At 42.4% G+C, this 26,205-nt stretch overlaps 4 protein-coding genes across 4 annotated transcripts; all 4 read left to right on the top strand.

Moving 5' to 3' along the window:
- Window positions 1-663: 663 nt before the first annotated feature.
- On the top strand, window positions 664-13,254 carry LOC310999800 (uncharacterized protein; the record flags this gene model as incomplete). The annotated part of the gene is made up of 3 exons (XM_083990366.1): window positions 664-2,288; window positions 9,596-9,641; window positions 11,587-13,254. 3 exons carry the CDS (start codon window positions 664-666, stop codon window positions 13,252-13,254), a joined length of 3,339 nt encoding a protein of 1,112 aa, XP_083846492.1.
- Window positions 13,255-16,098: 2,844 nt separating this feature from the next.
- Window positions 16,099-18,100, top strand: LOC310999041 (tripartite motif-containing protein 16-like). The gene has a single exon (XM_083989344.1). The coding sequence runs from the start codon at window positions 16,102-16,104 to the stop codon at window positions 17,770-17,772; it is 1,671 nt and encodes a 556-aa protein (XP_083845470.1). The 5' UTR covers window positions 16,099-16,101; the 3' UTR covers window positions 17,773-18,100.
- A 1,453-nt stretch (window positions 18,101-19,553) lies between these two features.
- Window positions 19,554-21,485, top strand: LOC310999031 (tripartite motif-containing protein 16-like). The gene has a single exon (XM_083989333.1). The coding sequence runs from the start codon at window positions 19,569-19,571 to the stop codon at window positions 21,237-21,239; it is 1,671 nt and encodes a 556-aa protein (XP_083845459.1). The 5' UTR covers window positions 19,554-19,568; the 3' UTR covers window positions 21,240-21,485.
- A 1,881-nt stretch (window positions 21,486-23,366) lies between these two features.
- LOC310999039 (tripartite motif-containing protein 16-like) lies at window positions 23,367-25,112 on the top strand (the record flags this gene model as incomplete). The annotated part of the gene is made up of 1 exon (XM_083989342.1): window positions 23,367-25,112. The coding sequence occupies exon 1, from the start codon at window positions 23,442-23,444 to the stop codon at window positions 25,110-25,112; it is 1,671 nt and encodes a 556-aa protein (XP_083845468.1). The 5' UTR covers window positions 23,367-23,441.
- Between the last annotated feature and the right edge of the window lie 1,093 nt (window positions 25,113-26,205).

The raw sequence follows: 26,205 nt of genomic DNA, 5'->3' as shown, positions 1-26,205 counted from the left end.
CTATAATTTTTTCTAAATGAATGTAAGGAACTTTTAACTCTTGTTTCTGAGAATGAACTCTTTGAAAGCAGCTGCACTGATGTGCTGCTTTTAGGGGTTAGGGTTTCCTTCTTTGACAAACACAGCTTGTGTCCAATAGGATTTTAGAAAAAAAAAGAAAAAGAAAGAGCAGACCTGAAAGTAACCAGTACTTTTCAGCCTTCCTAGAAATTAACTCGAGTAAAAGTGAAAACATTTGTCTTGGACATGTATTCAAGTAAGAGTAATAAGTACCAAAGAAATCTACAAATCCTCTGGATATGTACCTAAGTACAGTAGTCAAGTGAATTTACTCCGTTACTGACCACCACTGAATATAACCAGACTTCATTGTAAATAGGAGAAGTTGAGATTTACAGCTGCTGCTCCTCCCACTAGAATGAGGAAATATCTGATTATCTGCTGTCAAACACACTGAGCTGCTGCTCCCTGATCATGTGTTTCCTTGTTCCCTCCCCTTCAGATCTACAGTTTGAAGATGGGTGGAACCAACATGTGGTGAAGAGGAGGAGCCGACAGGCCCCGTTCACCGCACAGACACATGTTGTTGAGATCAGAGCTCAGACTAGTTTCACTTCTGAGCAACAGAAACTCAGACAGTTGTCGTCGTTTGTGAGAGGTGAAATGGCGCAGAAAGGAGTTCATCTGGACCAGGAGACCTTCTCTTGTTCCATCTGTCTGGATCTACTGAAGGATCCAGTGGCTATTCCCTGTGGACACAGCTACTGCTTCAACTGTATTAAAACCCACTGGGATGCAGAGGATGGGAAGAAAATCTACAGCTGCCCTCAGTGTAGGCAGACCTTCACACCGAGGCCTCCTCTGGTGAAAAACACCATGTTAGCAGCTTTAGTGGAGCAGCTGAAGAAGACTGGACTCCAAGCTGCTGCTGCTGATCACTGCTATGCTGGACCTGAAGATGTGGCCTGTGATGTCTGCACTGGGAGGAAACTCAAAGCTGTCAAGTCCTGTCTGGTATGTCTGGTCTCTTATTGTGAAAACCACCTGCAGCCTCACTATGAATCTCCTTCATTTAAGAATCACAAGCTGGTGGAGCCCTCCAAGAAGCTCCAGGAGAACATCTGCTCTCGTCATAATGAGGTGATGAAGATGTTCTGCCGCACTGATCAGAAGTGTATCTGTTATCTCTGCTCTGTGGATGAACATAAAGGCCACGACACAGTCTCAGCTGCAGCAGAAAGGACTGAGAGGCAGAGAGAGCTGGAGCTGAGTCGACAAAACATCCAGCAGAGAATCCAGCTCAGAGAGAAAGATGTGAAGGTGCTTCAACAGGAGGTGGAGGCCATCAATGGCTCTGCTGATAAAGCAGTGGAGGACAGTGAGAAGATCTTCACTCAGCTGATCCGTCTGATGGAGAAAAGAAGCTCTGAGCTGAAGCAGCAGATCAGATCCCAGCAGGAAACTCAAGTGAGTGGAGTCAAAGAGCTTGAGAAGAAGCTGGAGCAGGAGATCACTGAGCTGAAGAGGAAAGACGCTGAGCTGAAGCTGCTGTCGCACACAGAGGATCACACCCAGTTTCTACACAACTACCCCTCACTGTCAGCACTCAGTCCATCTACACACTCATCCAGCATCAACATCCGTCCTCTCAGACACTTTGAGGACGTGACAGCAGCTGTGTCAGAGCTCAGAGACAAACTACAGGACCTTCTGAGAGACACATGGACAAACGTCTCACTGACTGAGACTCAAGTGGATGTTTTACTGTCACCACCACCAGAGCCCAGGACCAGAGCTGACTTCTTAAGATATTCACAGAACATCACACTGGATCCAAACACAGCAAACACACATCTGTTATTATCTGAAGGAAACAGGAAAGTGACATTCATGAGAGAAGTTCAGTCTTATTCTAGTCACCCAGACAGATTCACTAGATGTTCTCAGGTCCTGAGTAGAGAGAGTCTGACTGGACGTTGTTACTGGGAGGTGGAGTGGAGAGGAATAGGAGTTTCTGTAGCAGTCGCATACAAGAATATCAACAGAGCAAGTTGGTTTGGAAATAATGACAAATCTTGGTCATTAGATTGTTCCAACAACAGTTTCACATTTCTGTTCAACAAGATCCAGACTCCAGTCTCAGGTCCTCGGTCCTCCAGAGTAGGAGTGTATCTGGATCACAGAGCAGGTATTCTGTCCTTCTACAGCGTCTCTGAAACCATGACTCTCCTCCACAGAGTCCAGACCACATTCACTCAGCCTCTACATGCTGGAGTTCGGCTTCACTGGTATGGAGACACAGCAGCGTTGTGTAAACTCAAATAGACAAAGATCATTGAAGGTCCAGTTGGTTAAAATCTGTATTTTAGTTCATCACTTTCTTTAGTCTCCATGTTTGTTGCTAAAAGCTCTTTGCTGTTGTGTCTCTGCACTGCACAGAGATCAGCTGTCAATCATTAAACATTGTGGGCGGGACTTTGACCTCTTGTTGTGTTGATGTTTGAGTTTGTTGAGGTGGAGCTGGAGCCGTGGAGGAGATCACTGCTCATGATGATGTTTCTTTACCTAAACTCACATTTCTCCACATGGAAATAGAAACTTCTCTGAGCTCTAAATGTTTGTTGGATATTTGTGTTGATGTGTTTGTGTGTTGTTGTTGTTTGACCTTCCTGTATCACTGAGCTTTGTTCTCACTGTGGAAACTAAGAAATCTACAATCACCTTTACATTGATGTGTTTGTCAGATCAAATGTTGTTGTTGTTAAAATCCACTCACTAATAAGGTCTATGAGCTTTAATCAAAGTGTAAACATCATGATTATAATCATATCCATGTTACTAATGAACCTAACTAGTTGCTCCTCCAGCTGTTTATTATTCCTATCATTTACTTTTCCAGCCTTTTGTTGCTCTTGTCCCAACTTTACAGAAACAATCAGTGTATGTTGAACTCCAGGTATCAATAGATGAGATCATTACACTACAGAGAATGATGTATGACAGCTAACAGACCAATGTTTGCATTCTCTGAGTGAAATGTTTGAATATATAGTTAATGTTGTTGACAATAAACTTTGTGTGATTTATATGTTTGCACTTTGTATGTATATAGTTTGTGGGAACTGAAAATAAATATGTTGAGCAGCATCTTCCATGTCTGGAATGGATGTTTTCTTGAGTCTATAAGGTAACAATAATACAACCAGAGATGGACAGAGTACTCCATCCCAGTACTTGAGTAAGAGTACAAATACTACTGGTCAAAATTTACTCCGTTACAAGTAAAAGTATCTCAGTCGACATGTTACTCCAGTAAGAGTAAAAAAGTACTTGCTTCTAAAGGTACTTAAGTATCCAAAGGTACATGCATTTAAATTTACTTTAAGTAAAAGTAAGAGTAAGAGTACATTTCTTATTTTTCACGTTAATGAATTACTATAATTTTTTCTAAATGAATGTAAGGAACTTTTAACTCTTGTTTCTGAGAATGAACTCTTTGAAAGCAGCTGCACTGATGTGCTGCTTTTAGGGGTTAGGGTTTCCTTCTTTGACAAACACAACTTGTGTCTAATAGGATTTTAGAAAAAAGAAGGAAAAGAGCAAACCTGAAAGTAACGAGTACTTTTCAGCCTTCCTAGAAATTAACTTGAGTAAAAGTAAAAATATTTGTCTTGGAAATGTATTCAAGTAAGAGTAATAAGTACCAAAGAAATCTAATACTCAAGTAAAGGACAAATCCTCTGGATATAGTACTCAAGTAAATTTACTCTGTTACTGTCCACCACTGAATATAACCAGACTTCATTGTAAATAGGAGAAGTTGAGATTTACAGCTGCTGCTCCTCGCACTGGAATGAGGAAATATCTGATTATCTGCTGTCAAACACACTGAGCTGCTGCTCCCTGATCATGTGTTTCCTTGTTCCCTCCCCTTCAGATCTACAGTTTGAAGATGGGTGGAACCAACATGTGGTGAAGAGGAGGAGCCGACAGGCCCCGTTCACTGCACAGACACATGTTGTTGAGATCAGAGCTCAGACTAGTTTCACTTCTGAGCAACAGAAACTCAGACAGTCGTCGTCGTCTGTGAGAGGTGAAATGGCGCAGAAAGGAGTTCATCTGGACCAGGAGACCTTCTCTTGTTCCATCTGTCTGGATCTACTGAAGGATCCAGTGACTATTCCCTGTGGACACAGCTACTGCTTCAGCTGTATTAAAACCCACTGGGATGCAGAGGATGGGAGGAAAATCTACAGCTGCCCTCAGTGTAGGCAGACCTTCACACCGAGGCCTCCTCTGGTGAAAAACACCATGTTAGCAGCTTTAGTGGAGCAGCTGAAGAAGACTGGACTCCAAGCTGCTGCTGCTGATCACTGCTATGCTGGACCTGAAGATGTGGCCTGTGATTTCTGCACTGGGAGGAAACTCAAAGCTGTCAAGTCCTGTCTGCAATGTCTGGTCTCTTATTGTGAGAAACACCTGCAGCCTCATTATGAATCTCCTTCATTTAAGAATCACAAGCTGGTGGAGCCGTCCAAGAAGCTCCAGGAGAACATCTGCTCTCGTCATAATGAGGTGATGAAGATTTTCTGCCGCACTGATCAGCAGTGTACTTGTCACCTCTGCCTGGATGAACATAAAGGCCACGACACAGTCTCAGCTGCAGCAGAAAGGACTGAGAGGCAGAGAGAGCTGGAGCTGAGTCGACAAAACATCCAGCAGAGAATCCAGCTCAGAGAGAAAGACGTGAAGGTGCTTCAACAGGAGGTGGAGGCCATCAATGGCTCTGCTGATAAAGCAGTGGAGGACAGTGAGAAGATCTTCACTCAGCTGATCCGTCTGATGGAGAAAAGAAGCTCTGAGCTGAAGCAGCAGATCAGGGGCCTCATGTATCAAGACTTGCGTGGATTTCATACTGAAACATGGCGTACGCCAAAATCCAGAAAGTGTCGTACGCACAAAGAAAATCTGATGTATCAAAGTGTGCGTACGCATGGATCCAAGCACTTTTCCTTTGTTCATCCCAATCAACTTGGAATTGAGCGCACATGTAGAAGTGCCGAACTCCTCCCTGTCCACGCCTCCATTTAAATATGTAAATACATGTAAATAAGGCCTGCACCAAAGATTCTCTTCTCTTCACGGTCAGATAACTCCATGAAAAACTGTGAGGAACAGCAATTTAACAAAATTTGAGTTGACGGTGCTCCTCGATAAAGTTGAGCCGCGTAAACATTTTTTATTTATTTATTTTTTTGCTGTTCTCCGGCACCATTACAAAGGGAGTGGGAGAGTGTGTGTGTGATATAAAGGTGAATGTGACGCGGGCGACCGCTGTCATCCCAAATGAAAGCAGACAATGTACTAGATAATTAAATTATGTGAAATGGATTTATGATTGTCATTTGCCTTTTTTTATACACAGATCGCGTAGTAAATAAATGCAGAAGTGCACCAGGGAGGCTGATAAAGACACATGTCCAACTTTACGCATGTGTTTATTGACATTAAGTAATTTAGTGTGTGTAGTTTAACCAGCAAAAAGAAAGTCACCTACAGTGTGATATCTGGGCGGACATGCTCAGTGTGCATCGGGGGTTATAGGACAATTAAACAAATACATTTACTTTGCAGTGCCAGCCTGTAATCTGTTCCCAACTATGCTGAATGAATGAATCGTGCGCTGAACCAGCCATCTCGCCACAATGTTTGTTAATATGTGATGCATCTGTACATTAACTTCGCACTGCAGCATCTGCAATATCTTAAAACTAAAGCTGACGGTACCACTTTGCGCATGCTTTTATATCCACCTATCTAATTGCAACACGTGGATGGGTTGTTCATAAATGTGTCTCTGATGTGCACATTACTCTGAGGACTAATTGTTTTCACATTATTAACAGTTTCCCAGCATCACCTCTAAGTGTCGCCAAAGGAACAATAGCTGTAGAAACGTGCGTACGCCAGCTATGGAGTTGGCGTGGGCCACCGCACTTTTCCACAAAGAGCTTGAGAAGAAGCTGGAGCAGGAGATCACTGAGCTGAAGAGGAAAGACGCTGAGCTGAAGCTGCTGTCGCACACAGAGGATCACACCCAGTTTCTACACAACTACCCCTCACTGTCAGCACTCAGTCCATCTACACACTCATCCAGCATCAACATCCGTCCTCTCAGACACTTTGAGGACGTGACAGCAGCTGTGTCAGAGCTCAGAGACAAACTACAGGACCTTCTGAGAGACACGTGGACAAACGTCTCACTGACAGAGACTCAAGCGGATGTTTTACTGTCACCACCACCAGAGCCCAGGACCAGAGCTGACTTCTTGAGATATTCACAGGAAATCACACTGGATCCAAACACAGCATACAAGTATCTGTTATTATCTGAAGGAAACAGGAAAGTGACATTCATGAGAGAAGTTCAGTCTTATTTTAGTCACTCAGACAGATTCAATACATGGGCTCAGGTCCTGAGTAGAGAGAGTCTGACTGGACGTTGTTACTGGGAGGTGGAGAGGAGAGGAGGAAGAGTTCATGTAGCAGTTGCATACAAGAATATCAGCAGAGCAGGGAATGAAAGTTGGTTTGGACGTAACGACAAATCTTGGTCATTAGATTGTTCCAACAACAGTTTCACATTTTGGTTCAACAGCATCGAGACTCCAGTCTCAGGTCCTCAGTCCTCCAGACTAGGAGTGTATCTGGATCACAGAGCAGGTATTCTGTCCTTCTACAGCGTCTCTGAAACCATGACTCTCCTCCACAGAGTCCAGACCACATTCACTCAGCCTCTACATGCTGGAGTTTGTCTTGGTTGGTATGAAGACACAGCTGAGTTGTGTAAACTCAAATAGTCAAAGATCATTGAAGGAGCAGTTGGTTAAAATCTGTATTTTAGTTCATCACTTTCTTTAGTCTCCATGTTTGTTGCTAAAAGCTCGTTGCTGTTGTGTCTCTGCACTGCACAGAGATCACCTGTCAATCATTAAACATTGTGGGCGGGACTTTAACCTCTTGTTGTCGTTTCTTGTTGTGTTGATGTTTGAGTTTGTTGAGGTGGAGCTGGAGCCGTGGAGGAGATCACTGCTCATGATGATGTTTCTTTACCTAAACTCACATTTCTCCACATGGAAATAGAAACTTCTCTGAGCTCTAAATGTTTGTTGGATATTTGTGTTGATGTGTTTGTGTTGTTGTTGTTTGACCTTCCGGTATCACTGAGCTTTGTTCTCACTGTGGAAACTAAGAAATCTACAATCACATTTACATTGACGTGTTTGTCAGATCAAATGTTGTTGTTGTTAAAATCCACTCACTAATAAGGTCTATGAGCTTTAATCAAAGTGTAAACATCATCATTATAATCATATCCATGCAGGGGTGGACTGGGACAAAAATTTGGCCCTGGACTTTTTGGTCCAGACCGGCCCACTATCTGCGCGCGGATATTTTGCCAACTAGCACCGTTGATGTACATACAAACACACAATCTCTTAATAACACCACTACTAAACGATATACAATATACAACAAAGTAGAGGAATAGTGTGGAATAGGTTAAGTTTGGACAAGATTACATGCACATAATGAGTCTGCATGCAATCAGAACTTTGGCTAGTTGGCTAAAGTATGGAAAACAATAGTACAATGATCTGAAAAATGGACAAACACTAATTTTATTTTAGAAAGACAGTACAGCTCAACATAATGTAGCTATAGACAATGAAGCATGACAAGAAATACTTGTAATTTGTGTACTGCATCATGAGTAATATGTATGCAGAATGATGTTTTACTGTAACAGTAGCCTAGTTAATTGGTGTTTTATTAATTTTAACTGTATAATGTTAAACTGTTGAAAGGACAATAAACCATAAACACTGACTGAAAAAAATATGGAGCATACATATTTGTTAAGTTGTTAGCTCAATGTCCTTCATGACCAAATTTGAGTGAGGGCACTTTAATAAAAGCAACTAATCAATTAATCAGGATAGTATATGAATATAGTTATTGTTTTCCAATACTTTAGCTGTAACACACCACACCATCAGAGTTATTAGCTACAGCTATTTATTATGTCAAGTAAGGTTCATAGCAACCGTTCTGGACCATTTACAGTATTTTAATGAATGTTTATCCACACCATTCTGGAAAGCACATACCTACTTAACACGGTTATCACTACCTCCTTCACATGGTGGAGAGTCTTCCTCAACACTTATTTTTTCAGCCTCCTCCTGCACCATAAGGGCACTGGTAATGCCTCACTCTCTTCAGACTCACGTGAAGGACCTGCTGCTGCAGCTGCAGCATCGGTGCTTCTAGCCCTGGCCAGGCCAGGCGGCCCCTGAAGCCAACATCTGCGTAATTGTTGTACTTTTAGCAGTCTGTGCTGCTAGAGCTTTTCTTTTTCTGTTACTTTCCTCCATTTTCCCGCGCCGCCTTTGCGTTTGTTTACTTTTCTTTTCCGTTTTCGTGCGCTGGTGTGTTGTTTTTTTCTCTCTCTCGCTTTCTCTCTCTCATCATGACTCCTCATCATTAAAAGTGATTGGACGAGGGGGGGGGGTCTAGAACATGCGTGGGTGGGACTCCTGGGCCTCTGTAGCCTCTCATAGGGCCATTGGGCCAGGTAGACAAGCCACTGGGCCAATCGTCACCTCTGCTGTGTCTGCAGCTGAGCACTGTGGGCCGAGCCGATGCATGTCTCTCTCCCGGGCCGGGAGAGTTACAATAAGCAAGGCGAGGCATGGCGAAAAAAAAAAGTTAAATAAATAAATAAAAAACGGCCGCCTATCGGCCCATTAGTGACCGGCCCACCGGGAAAACTCCCGGTACTCCCTATGGCCAATCCACCCCTGTATCCATGTTACTAATGAACCTAACTAGTTGCTCCTCCAGCTGTTTATTATTCCTATCATTTACTTTTCCAGCCTTTTGTTGCTCTTGTCCCAACTTTACAGAAACAATCAGTGTATGTTGAACTCCAGGTATCAATAGATGAGATCATTACACTACAGAGAATGATGTGTGACAGCTAACAGACCAATGTTTGCATTCTCTGACTGAAATGTTTGTATATATAGTTAATGTTGTTGACAATAAACTTTGTGTGATTTATATTTTTGCACTTTGTATGTATATAGTGTGTGGGAACTGAAAATAAATATGTTGAGCAGCATCTTCCATGTCTGGAATGGATGTTTTCTTGAGTCTATAGATAGATATCACATGACGTCACACAACGTTCGCAGCCGGTCACAGCGCCATCTTGGGTACCGACTTCCAAAGGCAGTCTATGGGCTGTGACCTAATACATCCATGGCTGTGACATCAAATCTCACAAAAATAGTGGATAAACCTTTTTTTTTTTACATGGCTCTATTGAATGTCGTATTCCGATAATTTATTGATATTTCTGATATTTATTTACATCTTGATTTTGCATTTAACAGTCTGTTATTCCTGTTTAACAGATCGTTGCTAAGTAAAATACACTAGGTAGGGACGCCGCTCTGATCAACGCAGCACAGAAAAGAGAAACTATGCAGGATATTTACTTTGTTTCATTTTTACCGTCATTAAACAGCTTGGGAGACATGTACGCCAAGGGAGGCTGCCTCACTCTACTGAGTGTGAGCGGCACGTACGTTCACGTTGCTTTCGTGAATTGTAAACAAACAGTCGCCCCCTCGGTTTTAGTGTCCAGCAGTTTAGCGGCTAATTCAACTACAGTGATGGATAACTGTACCGGAGAGGCTCCACAACTTCATGAGCTTCATTTGAGGAATAAACGGCAGCTTTTACCTGACGGGAGACCGACGCCTGAGCTACGGTAGCTAACAGCTAGCAGCTAACAGCTAGCAGGTTTTTACCTACTTTTTCTCTCTCCCTCCCTCCCTCCCTTTCTTATACACGCACACACACAGCCCAGGTTGTCTGTCATATCTGTTGTAAACCTTGTAATAACAGCTTGTTGAGTACAGTTAACACTATTGTTGCTTCGGTTTGAGTGTGGATTATTAATTGTTAACGGTTTGTTTAATGTGAGTGGTGGTCATCGCGTCCTGATGAGTTGGGTTTTAATAACAGCTGATAACGTAACTGTGTAGATGGTGTGGATTGTGATGAGAAGGTGTTGCACATATTTTAAGACTTATCTGTGCAAACCATTGTGCAAAACCTGTTTGTTGTGACTTTTTGCGTGATAAGATGATTTGCCGAATTCTTCTTCCATTCCTGCAGCCTTTTGTCTCAATGTTAACGATGGCAAAATGTCCAGATATTATTACTTTATGAAAATAAATGTCTGTGAGTTAAAAAAAAAAAAAAAAAAAAAAAAAAAATAAGTGGGCTACGCATTTTTGATTTTATTTGGCTTTTCGTGTATTTGGTTAAACACATATAAGTAACAGGAGAGAGACAGTGAGAGAGAGAGAGAGAGAGAGACGAGGAGAGAGAGAGAGAGAGAGGTCCACTGGGTGAGCTAGATTAACTTTTAACGGGAGAGAGAGCGGCGCACCGCGCTGTCAAAGCTCGTCTCAGCAGAAAGGTGCTGGAGGTGTGTGCTTTCAAGGCAAGGCCATCAAAATGAGAAATATCCATATCCAAACTACATCAGGCAGCAGTCATTTCTGGTCAGAGAGGATGTGGCTGCACTGATCTGAATAGAGGTAACTCAGTGTTCGGTACCCAGCATGGCGGCGGCCCGGTGGAACGCACCGTGACGTCACCCTACTGATAAGTATCTATAAGGTAACAATAATATAACCAGAGATGGACAGAGTACTCCACCCCAGTACTTGAATAAGTGTACAAATACTACTGGTCAAAATGTACTCTGTTACAAGTAAAAGTAGCTCAGTCGACATGTTACTCCAGTAAGAGTAAAAAAGTACTTGCTTTTAAAGGTACTTCAGTATCCAAAAGTACATGTTTTTAAATCTACTTTAAGTAAAAGTAAGAGTAAGAGTACATTTCTTATTTTTCACATCAATTAATTACTATAATTTTTTCTAAATGAATTTAAGGAGCTTTTAACTCTTGTTTCTGAGAATGAACTCTGTGAAACCAGCTGCACTGATGTGCTGCTTTTAGGGGTTAGGGTTTCCTTCTTTGACAAACACAGCTTGTGTCCAAGAGGATTTTAGAAAAATGTTAAGTATAAGTACCAAAGAAATCTAATACTCAAGTAAATTACAAATCCTCTACATATGTACTTAAGTAGTACAGTACTCAAGTAAATTTACTGCGTTACTGTCCACCACTGAATATAACCAGACTTCATTGTAAATAGGAGGAGTTGAGATTTACAGCTGCTGCTCCTCGCACTGGAATGAGGAAATATCTGATTATCTGCTCTCAAACACACTGAGCTGCTGCTCCCTGATCATGTGTTTCCTTGTTCCCTCCCCTTCAGATCTACAGTTTGAAGATGGGTGGAACCAACATGTGGTGAAGAGGAGGAGCCGACAGGCCCCGTTCACTGCACAGACACATGTTGTTGAGATCAGAGCTCAGACTAGTTTCACTTCTGAGCAACAGAAACTCAGACAGTCGTCGTCGTCTGTGAGAGGTGAAATGGCGCAGAAAGGAGTTCATCTGGACCAGGAGACCTTCTCTTGTTCCATCTGTCTGGATCTACTGAAGGATCCAGTGGCTATTCCCTGTGGACACAGCTACTGCTTCAGCTGTATTAAAACCCACTGGGATGCAGAGGATGGGAGGAAAATCTACAGCTGTCCTCAGTGTAGGCAGACCTTCACACCGAGGCCTCCTCTGGTGAAAAACACCATGTTAGCAGCTTTAGTGGAGCAGCTGAAGAAGACTGGACTCCAAGCTGCTGCTGCTGATCACTGCTATGCTGGACCTGAAGATGTGGCCTGTGATTTCTGCACTGGGAGGAAACTCAAAGCTGTCAAGTCCTGTCTGGTATGTCTGGTCTCTTATTGTGAAAACCACCTGCAGCCTCATTATGAATCTCCTTCATTTAAGAATCACAAGCTGGTGGAGCCCTCCAAGAAGCTCCAGGAGAACATCTGCTCTCGTCATAATGAGGTGTTGAAGATTTTCTGCCGCACTGATAAGAAGTGTATTTGTCTCGTCTGCCTTGTGGATGAACATAAAGGCCACGACACAGTCTCAGCTGCAGCAGAAAGGACTGAGAGGCAGAGAGAGCTGGAGCTGAGTCGACAAAACATCCAGCAGAGAATCCAGCTCAGAGAGAAAGACGTGAAGGTGCTTCAACAGGAGGTGGAGGCCATCAATGGCTCTGCTGATAAAGCAGTGGAGGACAGTGAGAAGATCTTCACTCAGCTGATCCGTCTGATGGAGAAAAGAAGCTCTGAGCTGAAGCAGCAGATCAGATCCCAGCAGGAAACTCAAGTGAGTGGAGTCAAAGAGCTTGAGAAGAAGCTGGAGCAGGAGATCACTGAGCTGAAGAGGAAAGACGCTGAGCTGAAGCTGCTGTCGCACACAGAGGATCCCACCCAGTTTCTACACAACTACCCCTCACTGTCAGCACTCAGTCAATCTACACACTCATCCAGCATCAACATCCGTCCTCTCAGACACTTTGAGGACGTGACAGCAGCTGTGTCAGAGCTCAGAGACAAACTACAGGACCTTCTGAGAGACACGTGGACAAACGTCTCACTGACAGTGACTCAAGTGGATGTTTTACTGTCACCACCACCAGAGCCCAGGACCAGAGCTGACTTCTTAAGATATTCACAGGAAATCACACTGGATCCAAACACAATAAACATATTACTGTTATTATCTGAAGGAAACAGGAAAGTAACATATATGGGTAAAGTTCAGTCTTATTCTAGTCACACAGACAGATTTACTTTATATGCTCAGGTCCTGAGTAGAGAGAGTCTGACTGGACGTTGTTACTGGGAGGTGGAGTGGAGAGGAGAAGGGGTTTCTGTAGCAGTCGCATACAAGAATATCAGCAGAGCAGAGAGAGAAAGTTGGTTTGGAGACAATGACAAATCTTGGTCATTACATTGTTCCAACAACAGGTTCATATTTCGGTTCAACAAGATCCAGACTCCAGTCTCAGGTCCTCAGTCCTCCAGAGTAGGAGTGTATCTGGATCACAGAGCAGGTATTCTGTCCTTCTACAGCGTCTCTGAAACCATGACTCGCCTCCACAGAGTCCAGACCACATTCACTCAGCCTCTACATGCTGGAGTTTGGCTTGAATTTGGAGCCACAGCAGAGTTGTATAAACTCAAATAGACAAAGATCATTGAAGTAGCAGTTGGTTAAAATCTGTATTTTAGTTCATCACTTTCTTTAGTCTCCAGCTGTGTCCTAAATCCCCCCTACTGACTATATAGTGACCACGCCATTCTGTAGTGGTGTCCGAATGTTCAGTGATTATTAATGTTCACTACATAGTGCACTGAATCTATCCCACAATTCACCGTGGAATGTAGTGAACATCCGATGGTCACTAACCGGAGCAAGATATCCCATCATGCATTGCGGTCACGGATCGCCGTTACCACACCGACCCAGAGCGGCCGGTGTAGCTACCAAATAAATGCAAGTAGTGTGTAGCTCCCAAATAAATGCAGTAGTGACCGGTGTAGCTACCAAATAAATGCAAGTAGTGACCGGTGTAGCTACCAAATAAATGCAGTAGTGACCGGTGTAGCTACCAAATAAATGCAAGTAGTGACCGGTGTAGCTACCAAATAAATGACCGGTGTAGCTACCAAATAAATGCAGTAGTGACCGGTGTAGCTACCAAATAAATGCAGTAGTGCAGCAGCCTCAATAAATGTGTCAGGCTGCCAGAGTTGTCTGGTCGCGCCTTCCACAGACTCCCACAACAAACGTCGGAGCAAATTTCCTAACAAGCGTTATAAACTGACCACAGGCTCTGGATAGTGAGGCTAATTTCTGTTAGCCCGTCTATGGTGTTTTACATTATATGTTAGCATTAAGCTAGCGGACTTTATGCTTAGTTGTGAGTGGCTGTGTGTGTTTTGAACGTTGTTTCAAACTATGTGGGTTTGATTGAACATCTTTGATGCTTAAATATATATATTACCGCTTAATATATTGCTTTACTCCTCTTTTTATGTTGGTACCTATACACTCGTAGGTCTATGCTACACCGGCCGTTACCATGGTTGTATCCATGGTACCTACGCTGGCCGTTACGATCGCGGTCGGAACGTTTTAATTACGCGTCGTAATACGTTATTAACTGTGTGGCGGAGTAGTGTCCGAAAGTGTTTTTTTATTTGACCATAGAGTCACTATATAGTCCACTATATTGAATTCACTATAGTGAGTAGGGAGTAGGGAATGAGGGAATGAGGGAGTGATGTCTGACACATCATCTATGTTTGTTGCTAAAAGCTCATTGCTGTTGTGTCTCTGCTCTGCACAGAGATCAGCTGTCAATCATTAAACATTGTGGGCGGGACTTTGACCTCTTGTTGTCATTTCTCTTGTTGTGTTGATGTTTGAGTTTGTTGAGGTGGAGCTGGAGCCGTGGAGGAGATCACTGCTCATGATGATGTTTCTTTACCTAAACTCACATTTCTCCACATGGAAATAGAAACTTCTCTGAGCTCTAAATGTTTGCTGGATATTTGTGTTGATGTATTTGTTGTTGTTGTTGTTGTTGTTGTTTGACCTTCCTGTATCACTGAGCTTTGTTCTCACTGTGGAAACTAAGAAATCTACAATCACATTTATATTGATCTGTTTGATCAAATGTTGTAGTTGTTAAAATCCACTCACTAATAAGGTCTATGAGCTTTAATCAAAGTGTAAACATCATGATTATAATCATATCCATGTTACTAATGAACCTAACTAGTTGCTCCTCCAGCTGTTTATTATTCCTATCATTTACTTTTCCAGCCTTTTGTTGCTCTTGTCCCAACTTTACAGAAACAATCAGTGTATGTTGAACTCCAGGTATCAATAGATGAGATCATTACACTACAGAGAATGATGTATGACAGCTAACAGACCAATGTTTGCATTCTCTGAGTGAAATGTTTGAATATATAGTTAATGTTGTTGACAATAAACTTTGTGTGATTTATATTTTTGCACTTTGTATGTATATAATGTGTGGGAACTGAAAATAAATATGTTGAGCAGCATCTTCCATGTCTGGAATGGATGTTTTCTTGAGTCTATAAGGTAACAATAATATAACCAGAGATGGACAGAGTACTCCACCCCAGTACTTGAGTAAGAGTACAAATACTACCGGTCAAAATTTACTCCGTTACAAGTAAAAGTAGCTCAGTCGAGTAAGAGTGAAAAAGTACTTGCTTCTAAAGGTACTTAAGTATCCAAAAGTACATGCTTTTAAATGTACTTTAAGTAAAAGTAAGAGTAAGAGTAAATTTCTGATTTTTCACATCAATTAATTACTATAATTTTTTCTAAATGAATTTAAGGAGCTTTTAACTCTTGTTAGTGAGAATGAACTCTTTGAAAGCAGCTGCACTGATGTGCTGCTTTTAGGGGTTAGGGTTTCCTTCTTTGACAAACACAGCTTGTGTCCAATAGGATTTTAGAAAAAAAAAAAAAAAAAAAGAGCAGACCTGAAAGCAACGAGTACTTTTCAGCCTTCCTAGAAATTAACTCGAGTAAAAGTAGAAATATTTGTCTTGGAAATGTATTCAAGTAAGAGTAATAAGTACCAAAGAAATCTAATACTCAAGTAAAGTACAAATCCTCTGGATATGTACTTAAGTACAGTACTCAAGTGAATTTACTCCGTTACTGTCCACCACTGAATATAACCAGACTTCATTGTAAATAGGAGAAGTTGAGATTTACAGCTGCTGCTCCTCGCACCAGAATGAGGAAATATCTGATTATCTGCTGTCAAACACACTGAGCTGCTGCAGCCTGATCATGTGTTTCCTTGTTCCCTCCCCTTCAGATCTACAGTTTGAAGATGGGTGGAACCAACATGTGGTGAAGAGGAGGAGCCGACAGGCCCCGTTCTCTGCACAGACACATGTTGTTGAGATCAGAGCTCAGACTAGTTTCACTTCTGAGCAACAGAAACTCAGACAGTCGTCGTCGTCTGTGAGAGGTGAAATGGCGCAGAAAGGAGTTCATCTGGACCAGGAGACCTTCTCTTGTTCCATCTGTCTGGATCTACTGAAGGATCCAGTGGCTATTCCCTGTGGACACAGCTACTGCTTCAACTGTATTAAAACCCACTGGGATGCAGAGGAGGGGAAGAAAATCTACAGCTGTCCTCAGTGTAGGCAGACCTTCACACCGAGGCCTCCTCTGGTGAAAAACACCATGTTGGCAGCTTTAGTGGAGCAGCTGAAGAAGACTGGACTCCAAGCTGCTGCTGCTGATCACTGCTATGCTGGACCTGAAGATGTGGCCTGTGATGTCTGCACTGGGAGGAAACTCAAAGCTGTCAAGTCCTGTCTGGTATGTCTGGTCTCTTATTGTGAGAAACACCTGCAGCCTCACTATGAATCTCCTTCATTTAAGAATCACAAGCTGGTGGAGCCGTCCAAGAAGCTCCAGGAGAACATCTGCTCTCGTCATGATGAGGTGATGAAGATGTTCTGCCGCACCGATCAGCAGTGTATCTGTTACCTCTGCTCTGTGGATGAACATAAAGGCCACGACACAGTCTCAGCTGCAGCAGAAAGGACTGAGAAGCAGAGAGAGCTGGAGCTGAGTCGACAAAACATCCAGCAGAGAATCCAGCTCAGAGAGAAAGACGTGAAGGTGCTTCAACAGGAGGTGGAGGCCATCAATGGCTCTGCTGATAAAGCAGTGGAGGACAGTGAGAAGATCTTCACTCAGCTGATCCGTCTGATGGAGAAAAGAAGCTCTGAGCTGAAGCAGCAGATCAGATCCCAGCAGGAAACTCAAGTGAGTGGAGTCAAAGAGCTTGAGAAGAAGCTGGAGCAGGAGATCACTGAGCTGAAGAGGAAAGACGCTGAGCTGAAGCTGCTGTCGCACACAGAGGATCACACCCAATTTCTACACAATCACCCCTCACTGTCAGCACTCAGTCCATCTACACACTCATCCAGCATCAACATCCGTCCTCTCAGACACTTTGAGGACGTGACAGCAGCTGTGTCAGAGCTCAGAGACAAACTACAGGACCTTCTGAGAGACACGTGGACAAACATCTCACTGACAGAGACTCTAGTGGATGTTTTACTGTCACCACCACCAGAGCCCAGGACCAGAGCTGACTTCTTAAGATATTCACAGGAAATCACAATGGATCCAAACACAGTAAACAAATACGTGTTATTATCTGAAGGAAACAGGAAAGTAACATTGGGTCAACTACAGTCTTATTCTAGTCACCCAGACAGATTCAATGGGTATTATCAGGTCCTGAGTAGAGAGAGTCTGACTGGACGTTGTTACTGGGAGGTGGAGAGGAGAGGAGGAGGAGTTGATGTAGCAGTCGCATACAAGAATATCAGCAGAGCAGGGATGGAAAGTTTGTTTGGAGGTAACGACAAATCTTGGGCATTAGATTGTTCCAACAACAGTTTCACATTTCGGTTCAACAAGATCAAGACTCCAGTCTCAGGTCCTCAGTCCTCCAGAGTAGGAGTGTATCTGGATCACAGAGCAGGTATTCTGTCCTTCTACAGCGTCTCTGAAACCATGACTCTCCTCCACAGAGTCCAGACCACATTCACTCAGCCTCTACATGCTGGAGTTGGTCTTCACTATGCTTATGGAGACACAGTACAGTTGTGTAAACTCAAATAGTCAAAGATCATTAAAGGAGCAGTTGGTTAAAATCTGTATTTTAGTTCATCACTTTCTTTGGTCTCCATGTTTGTTGCTAAAAGCTCATTGCTGTTGTGTCTCTGCACTGCACAGAGATCAGCTGTCAATCATTAAACATTGTGGGCGGGACTTTAACCTCTTGTTGTCATTTCTCTTGTTGTGTTGATGTTTGAGTTTGTTGAGGTGGAGCTGGAGCCGTGGAGGAGATCACTGCTCATGATGATGTTTCTTTACCTAAACTCACATTTCTCCACATGGAAATAGAAACTTCTCTGAGCTCTAAATGTTTGCTGGATATTTGTGTTGATGTGTTTGTGTTGGTGTTGTTGTTGTTTGACCTTCCTGTATCACTGAGCTTTGTTCTCACTGTGGAAACTAAGAAATCTACAATCACATTTACATTGATGTGTTTGTCTGATCAAATGTTGTTGTTGTTAAAATCCACTCACTAATAAGGTCTATGAGCTTTAATCAAAGTGTAAACATCATGATTATAATCATATCCATGTTACTAATGAACCTAACTAGTTGCTCCTCCAGCTGTTTATTATTCCTATCATTTACTTTTCCAGCCTTTTGTTGCTCTTGTCCCAACTTTACAGAAACAATCAGTGTATGTTGAACTCCAGGTATCAATAGATGAGATCATTACACTACAGAGAATGATGTATGACAGCTAACAGACCAATGTTTGCATTCTCTGAGTGAAATGTTTGAATATATAGTTAATGTTGTTGACAATAAACTTTGTGTGATTTATATTTTTGCACTTTGTATGTATATAATGTGTGGGAACTGAAAATAAATATGTTGAGCAGCATCTTCCATGTCTGGAATGGATGTTTTCTTGAGTCTATAAGGTAACAATAATATAACCAGAGATGGACAGAGTACTCCACCCCAGTACTTGAGTAAGAGTACAAATACTACCGGTCAAAATTTACTCCGTTACAAGTAAAAGTAGCTCAGTCGAGTAAGAGTGAAAAAGTACTTGCTTCTAAAGGTACTTAAGTATCCAAAAGTACATGCTTTTAAATGTACTTTAAGTAAAAGTAAGAGTAAGAGTAAATTTCTGATTTTTCACATCAATTAATTACTATAATTTTTTCTAAATGAATTTAAGGAGCTTTTAACTCTTGTTAGTGAGAATGAACTCTTTGAAAGCAGCTGCACTGATGTGCTGCTTTTAGGGGTTAGGGTTTCCTTCTTTGACAAACACAGCTTGTGTCCAATAGGATTTTAGAAAAAAAAAAAAAAAAAAAGAGCAGACCTGAAAGCAACGAGTACTTTTCAGCCTTCCTAGAAATTAACTCGAGTAAAAGTAGAAATATTTGTCTTGGAAATGTATTCAAGTAAGAGTAATAAGTACCAAAGAAATCTAATACTCAAGTAAAGTACAAATCCTCTGGATATGTACTTAAGTACAGTACTCAAGTGAATTTACTCCGTTACTGTCCACCACTGAATATAACCAGACTTCATTGTAAATAGGAGAAGTTGAGATTTACAGCTGCTGCTCCTCGCACCAGAATGAGGAAATATCTGATTATCTGCTGTCAAACACACTGAGCTGCTGCAGCCTGATCATGTGTTTCCTTGTTCCCTCCCCTTCAGATCTACAGTTTGAAGATGGGTGGAACCAACATGTGGTGAAGAGGAGGAGCCGACAGGCCCCGTTCACTGCACAGACACATGTTGTTGAGATCAGAGCTCAGACTAGTTTCACTTCTGAGCAACAGAAACTCAGACAGTCGTCGTCGTCTGTGAGAGGTGAAATGGCGCAGAAAGGAGTTCATCTGGACCAGGAGACCTTCTCTTGTTCCATCTGTCTGGATCTACTGAAGGATCCAGTGGCTATTCCCTGTGGACACAGCTACTGCTTCAACTGTATTAAAACCCACTGGGATGCAGAGGAGGGGAAGAAAATCTACAGCTGTCCTCAGTGTAGGCAGACCTTCACACCGAGGCCTCCTCTGGTGAAAAACACCATGTTGGCAGCTTTAGTGGAGCAGCTGAAGAAGACTGGACTCCAAGCTGCTGCTGCTGATCACTGCTATGCTGGACCTGAAGATGTGGCCTGTGATGTCTGCACTGGGAGGAAACTCAAAGCTGTCAAGTCCTGTCTGGTATGTCTGGTCTCTTATTGTGAGAAACACCTGCAGCCTCATTATGAATCTCCTTCATTTAAGAATCACAAGCTGGTGGAGCCGTCCAAGAAGCTCCAGGAGAACATCTGCTCTCGTCATGATGAGGTGATGAAGATGTTCTGCCGCACCGATCAGCAGTGTATCTGTTACCTCTGCTCTGTGGATGAACATAAAGGCCACGACACAGTCTCAGCTGCAGCAGAAAGGACTGAGAAGCAGAGAGAGCTGGAGCTGAGTCGACAAAACATCCAGCAGAGAATCCAGCTCAGAGAGAAAGACGTGAAGGTGCTTCAACAGGAGGTGGAGGCCATCAATGGCTCTGCTGATAAAGCAGTGGAGGACAGTGAGAAGATCTTCACTCAGCTGATCCGTCTGATGGAGAAAAGAAGCTCTGAGCTGAAGCAGCAGATCAGATCCCAGCAGGAAACTCAAGTGAGTGGAGTCAAAGAGCTTGAGAAGAAGCTGGAGCAGGAGATCACTGAGCTGAAGAGGAAAGACGCTGAGCTGAAGCTGCTGTCGCACACAGAGGATCACACCCAATTTCTACACAATCACCCCTCACTGTCAGCACTCAGTCCATCTACACACTCATCCAGCATCAACATCCGTCCTCTCAGACACTTTGAGGACGTGACAGCAGCTGTGTCAGAGCTCAGAGACAAACTACAGGACCTTCTGAGAGACACGTGGACAAACATCTCACTGACAGAGACTCAAGTGGATGTTTTACTGTCACCACCACCAGAGCCCAGGACCAGAGCTGACTTCTTAAGATATTCACAGGAAATCACAATGGATCCAAACACAGTAAACAAATACGTGTTATTATCTGAAGGAAACAGGAAAGTAACATTGGGTCAACTACAGTCTTATTCTAGTCACCCAGACAGATTCAATGGGTATTATCAGGTCCTGAGTAGAGAGAGTCTGACTGGACGTTGTTACTGGGAGGTGGAGAGGAGAGGAGGAGGAGTTGATGTAGCAGTCGCATACAAGAATATCAGCAGAGCAGGGATGGAAAGTTTGTTTGGAGGTAACGACAAATCTTGGGCATTAGATTGTTCCAACAACAGTTTCACATTTCGGTTCAACAAGATCAAGACTCCAGTCTCAGGTCCTCAGTCCTCCAGAGTAGGAGTGTATCTGGATCACAGAGCAGGTATTCTGTCCTTCTACAGCGTCTCTGAAACCATGACTCTCCTCCACAGAGTCCAGACCACATTCACTCAGCCTCTACATGCTGGAGTTGGTCTTCACTATGCTTATGGAGACACAGTACAGTTGTGTAAACTCAAATAGTCAAAGATCATTAAAGGAGCAGTTGGTTAAAATCTGTATTTTAGTTCATCACTTTCTTTGGTCTCCATGTTTGTTGCTAAAAGCTCATTGCTGTTGTGTCTCTGCACTGCACAGAGATCAGCTGTCAATCATTAAACATTGTGGGCGGGACTTTAACCTCTTGTTGTCATTTCTCTTGTTGTGTTGATGTTTGAGTTTGTTGAGGTGGAGCTGGAGCCGTGGAGGAGATCACTGCTCATGATGATGTTTCTTTACCTAAACTCACATTTCTCCACATGGAAATAGAAACTTCTCTGAGCTCTAAATGTTTGCTGGATATTTGTGTTGATGTGTTTGTGTTGGTGTTGTTGTTGTTTGACCTTCCTGTATCACTGAGCTTTGTTCTCACTGTGGAAACTAAGAAATCTACAATCACATTTACATTGATGTGTTTGTCTGATCAAATGTTGTTGTTGTTAAAATCCACTCACTAATAAGGTCTATGAGCTTTAATCAAAGTGTAAACATCATGATTAGAATCATATCCATGTTACTAATGAACCTAACTAGTTGCTCCTCCAGCTGTTTATTATTCCTATCATTTACTTTTCCAGCCTTTTGTTGCTCTTGTCCCAACTTTACAGAAACAATCAGTGTATGTTGAACTCCAGGTATCAATAGATGAGATCATTACACTACAGAGAATGATGTGTGACAGCTAACAGACCAATGTTTGCATTCTCTGAGTGAAATGTTTGAATATATAGTTAATGTTGTTGACAATAAACTTTGTGTGATTTATATTTTTGCACTTTGTATGTATATAATGTGTGGGAACTGAAAATAAATATGTTGAGCAGCATCTTCCATGTCTGGAATGGATGTTTTCTTGAGTCTATAAGGTAACAATAATATAACCAGAGATGGACAGAGTACTCCACCCCAGTACTTGAGTAAGAGTACAAATACTACTGGTCAAAATTTACTCTGTTACAAGTAAAAGTAGCTCAGTCGAGTAAGAGTAAAAAAGTACTTGCTTCTAAAGGTACTTAAGTATCCAAAAGTACATGCTTTTAAATTTACTTTAAATAAGAGTAAGAGTAAGTTTCTTATTTTTCACATCAATGAATTACTATAATTTTTTCTAAATGAATTTAAGGAGCTTTTAACTCTTGTTTCTGAGAATGAACTCTTTGAAACCAGCTGCACTGATGTGCTGCTTTTAGGGGTTAGGGTTTCCTTCTTTGACAAACACAGCTTGTGTCCAATAGGATTTTAGAAAAAAAAAAAAAAAAAAAAAAAAAGAGCAGACCTGAAAGTAACGAGTACTTTTCAGCCTTCCTAGATATTAACTCGAGTAAAAGTAAAAATATTCATTCATTCAGAAATTTTATTTAATAGGATAAACCCCTTGACAGGAATCCTCTAGTTTTCGAGGGGGTCCTAATATACATTACAAACCAAAAAGAGACAAGACACACACAACAATCTACAAACATACAACAAAGACAACAGACATCAACACAGACATAAAAGAAATGAGTACAAAAAATGGACACAACCTCTCGATGGCCACAAATGGCCATAGCAATAGCCTAAATAAACTAAGAGAGATGTAAAATAATAACATAATATTCAAATTGAAATTACAGTGTGTTGCAAAAAAATATATTGATGTAAATCACCTAAAACATGTGCAATTTAACTCAAAATAAGAAGACACAGAATATTTAAACCCATGAAAAGAGGTCAATGAGCGTAAATTTAAAGGAAGATTATTCCAGTCTGAAGGCGCTTTGAAATATTTGTCTTGGAAATGTATTCAAGTAAGAGTAATAAGTACCAAAGAAATCTAATACTCAAGTAAAGTAAGTACAGTACTCAAGTAAATTTACTGCGTTACTGTCCACCACTGAATATAACCAGACTTCATTGTAAATAGGAGAAGTTGAGATTTACAGCTGCTGCTCCTCGCACTGGAATGAGGAAATATCTGATTATCTGCTCTCAAACACACTGAGCTGCTGCTCCCTGATCATGTGTTTCCTTGTTCCCTCCCCTTCAGATCTACAGTTTGAAGATGGGTGGAACCAACATGTGGTGAAGAGGAGGAGCCGACAGGCCCCGTTCACTGCACAGACACATGTTGTTGAGATCAGAGCTCAGACTAGTTTCACTTCTGAGCAACAGAAACTCAGACAGTCGTCGTGTGTGAGAGGTGAAATGGCGCAGAAAGGAGTTCATCTGGACCAGGAGACCTTCTCTTGTTCCATCTGTCTGGATCTACTGACGGATCCAGTGGCTATTCCCTGTGGACACAGCTACTGCTTCAGCTGTATTAAAACCCACTGGGATGCAGAGGATGGGAAGAAAATCTACAGCTGTCCTCAGTGTAGGCAGACCTTCACACCGAGGCCTCCTCTGGTGAAAAACACCATGTTAGCAGCTTTAGTGGAGCAGCTGAAGAAGACTGGACTCCAAGCTGCTGCTGCTGATCACTGCTATGCTGGACCTGAAGATGTGGCCTGTGATGTCTGCACTGGGAGGAAACTCAAAGCTGTCAAGTCCTGTCTGCAATGTCTGGTCTCTTATTGTGAGAAACACCTGCAGCCTCATTATGAATCTCCTTCATTTAAGAATCACAAGCTGGTGGAGCCCTCCAAGAAGCTGCAGGAGAACATCTGCTCTCGTCATAATGAGGTGATGAAGATGTTCTGCCGCACTGATCAGCAGTGTATTTGTCACCTCTGCCTGGATGAACATAGAGGCCACGACACAGTCTCAGCTGCAGCAGAAAGGACTGAGAGGCAGAGAGAGCTGGAGCTGAGTCGACAAAACATCCAGCAGAGAATCCAGCTCAGAGAGAAAGACGTGAAGGTGCTTCAACAGGAGGTGGAGGCCATCAATGGCTCTGCTGATAAAGCAGTGGAGGACAGTGAGAAGATCTTCACTCAGCTGATCCGTCTGATGGAGAAAAGAAGCTCTGAGCTGAAGCAGCAGATCAGATCCCAGCAGGAAACTCAAGTGAGTGGAGTCAAAGAGCTTGAGAAGAAGCTGGAGCAGGAGATCACTGAGCTGAAGAGGAAAGACGCTGAGCTGAAGCTGCTGTCGCACACAGAGGATCACACCCAGTTTCTACACAACTACCCCTCACTGTCAGCACTCAGTCCATCTACACACTCATCCAGCATCAACATCCGTCCTCTCAGACACTTTGAGGACGTGACAGCAGCTGTGTCAGAGCTCAGAGACAAACTACAGGACCTTCTGAGAGACACGTGGACAAACATCTCACTGACAGAGACTCAAGTGGATGTTTTACTGTCACCACCACCAGAGCCCAGGACCAGAGCTGACTTCTTAAGATATTCACAGGAAATCACACTGGATCCAAACACAGCATGCACATGGCTGTTATTATCTGAGGGAAACAGGAAAGTAACATATATGAGAGAAGTTCAGTCTTATTCTAGTCACCCAGACAGATTCACTTCATGTCTTCAGGTCCTGAGTAGAGAGAGTCTGACTGGACGTTGTTACTGGGAGGTGGAGAGGAGAGGAGAAGGAGTTTCTTTGGCAGTTGCATACAAGAATATCAGCAGAGCAGGGGGAGGAAGTTGGTTTGGAGGTAACGACAAATCTTGGGCATTAGATTGTTCCAAAAACAGTTTCACATATTATTTCAACAAGATCCAGACTCCAGTCTCAGGTCCTCTGTCCTCCAGAGTAGGAGTGTATCTGGATCACAGAGCAGGTATTCTGTCCTTCTACAGCGTCTCTGAAACCATGACTCTCCTCCACAGAGTCCAGACCACATTCACTCAGCCTCTACATGCTGGAATTGGTCTTTACTGGTCTTATGGAGCCACAGCAGAGTTGTGTAAACTCAAATAGTCAAAGATCATCGAAGGAGCAGTTGGTTAAAATCTGTATTTTAGTTCATCACTTTCTTTAGTCTCCATGTTTGTTGCTAAAAGCTCGTTGCTGTTGTGTCTCTGCACTACACAGAGATCAGCTGTCAATCATTAAACATTGTGTGCGGGACTTTGACCTCTTGTTGTCATTTCTCTTGTTGTGTTGATGTTTGAGTTTGTTGAGGTGGAGCTGGAGCCGTGGAGGAGATCACTGCTCATGATGATGTTTCTTTACCTAAACTCACATTTCTCCACATGGAAATAGAAACTTCTCTGAGCTCTAAATGTTTGTTGGATATTTGTGTTGATGTGTTTGTGTGTTGATGTTGTTTGACCTTCCTGTATCACTGAGCTTTGTTCTCACTGTGGAAACTAAGAAATCTACAATCACATTTACATTGATGTGTTTGTCAGATCAAATGTTGTTGTTGTTAAAATCCACTCACTAATAAGGTCTATGAGCTTTAATCAAAGTGTAAACATCATGATTATAATCATATCCATGTTACTAATGAACCTAACTAGTTGCTCCTCCAGCTGTTTATTATTCCTATCATTTACTTTTCCAGCCTTTTGTTGCTCTTGTCCCAACTTTACAGAATCAATCAGTGTATGTTGAACTCCAGGTATCAATAGATGAGATCATTACACTACAGAGAATGATGTATGACAGCTAACAGACCAATGTTTGCATTCTCTGAGTGAAATGTTTGAATATATAGTTAATGTTGTTGACAATAAACTTTGTACGATTAAAATTTTTGCACTTTGTATGTCACTTTTTTTTTTATGAATATCTCTTGTCTACGGACACTAGTTATTGCATATTGTCACATTTCTCTGTCCTTGGGTGTCTTCCTCTTTAAGAATCCGTGTCAGTTCTGATATCGAACATCCAGCCCTTCTCTAATAAGAATAATAATAAGGATTAAAGCTTGCAACTGCGGGGGCCTGAGGCATGAGGGGGCTGTGGCGTGAAGCGAGAAGGGAGAAAAACCCTTGCAGGAGTGAATGAAATGCAATTTTTCATTCATCCACCAGGGGGCGCTACGAACGAAACCAGATGTTGGCAG

Source organism: Trachurus trachurus (genome assembly GCF_905171665.1).
Source record: "Trachurus trachurus genome assembly, chromosome: 16".
Classification (NCBI taxonomy): Eukaryota; Metazoa; Chordata; class Actinopteri; order Carangiformes; family Carangidae; genus Trachurus; species Trachurus trachurus.
The sequence above is the reverse complement of the archived record's forward strand: the minus strand, read 5'-3'. Positions and strand labels throughout refer to the sequence as shown.

Bases quoted from the DNA above. Each gene is read 5' to 3' on its own strand.
- LOC310999041 (XM_083989344.1), top strand. From the start codon at position 16,102: ATGGCGCAGAAAGGAGTTCATCTGGACCAGGAGACCTTCTCTTGTTCC.
- LOC310999031 (XM_083989333.1), top strand. From the start codon at position 19,569: ATGGCGCAGAAAGGAGTTCATCTGGACCAGGAGACCTTCTCTTGTTCC.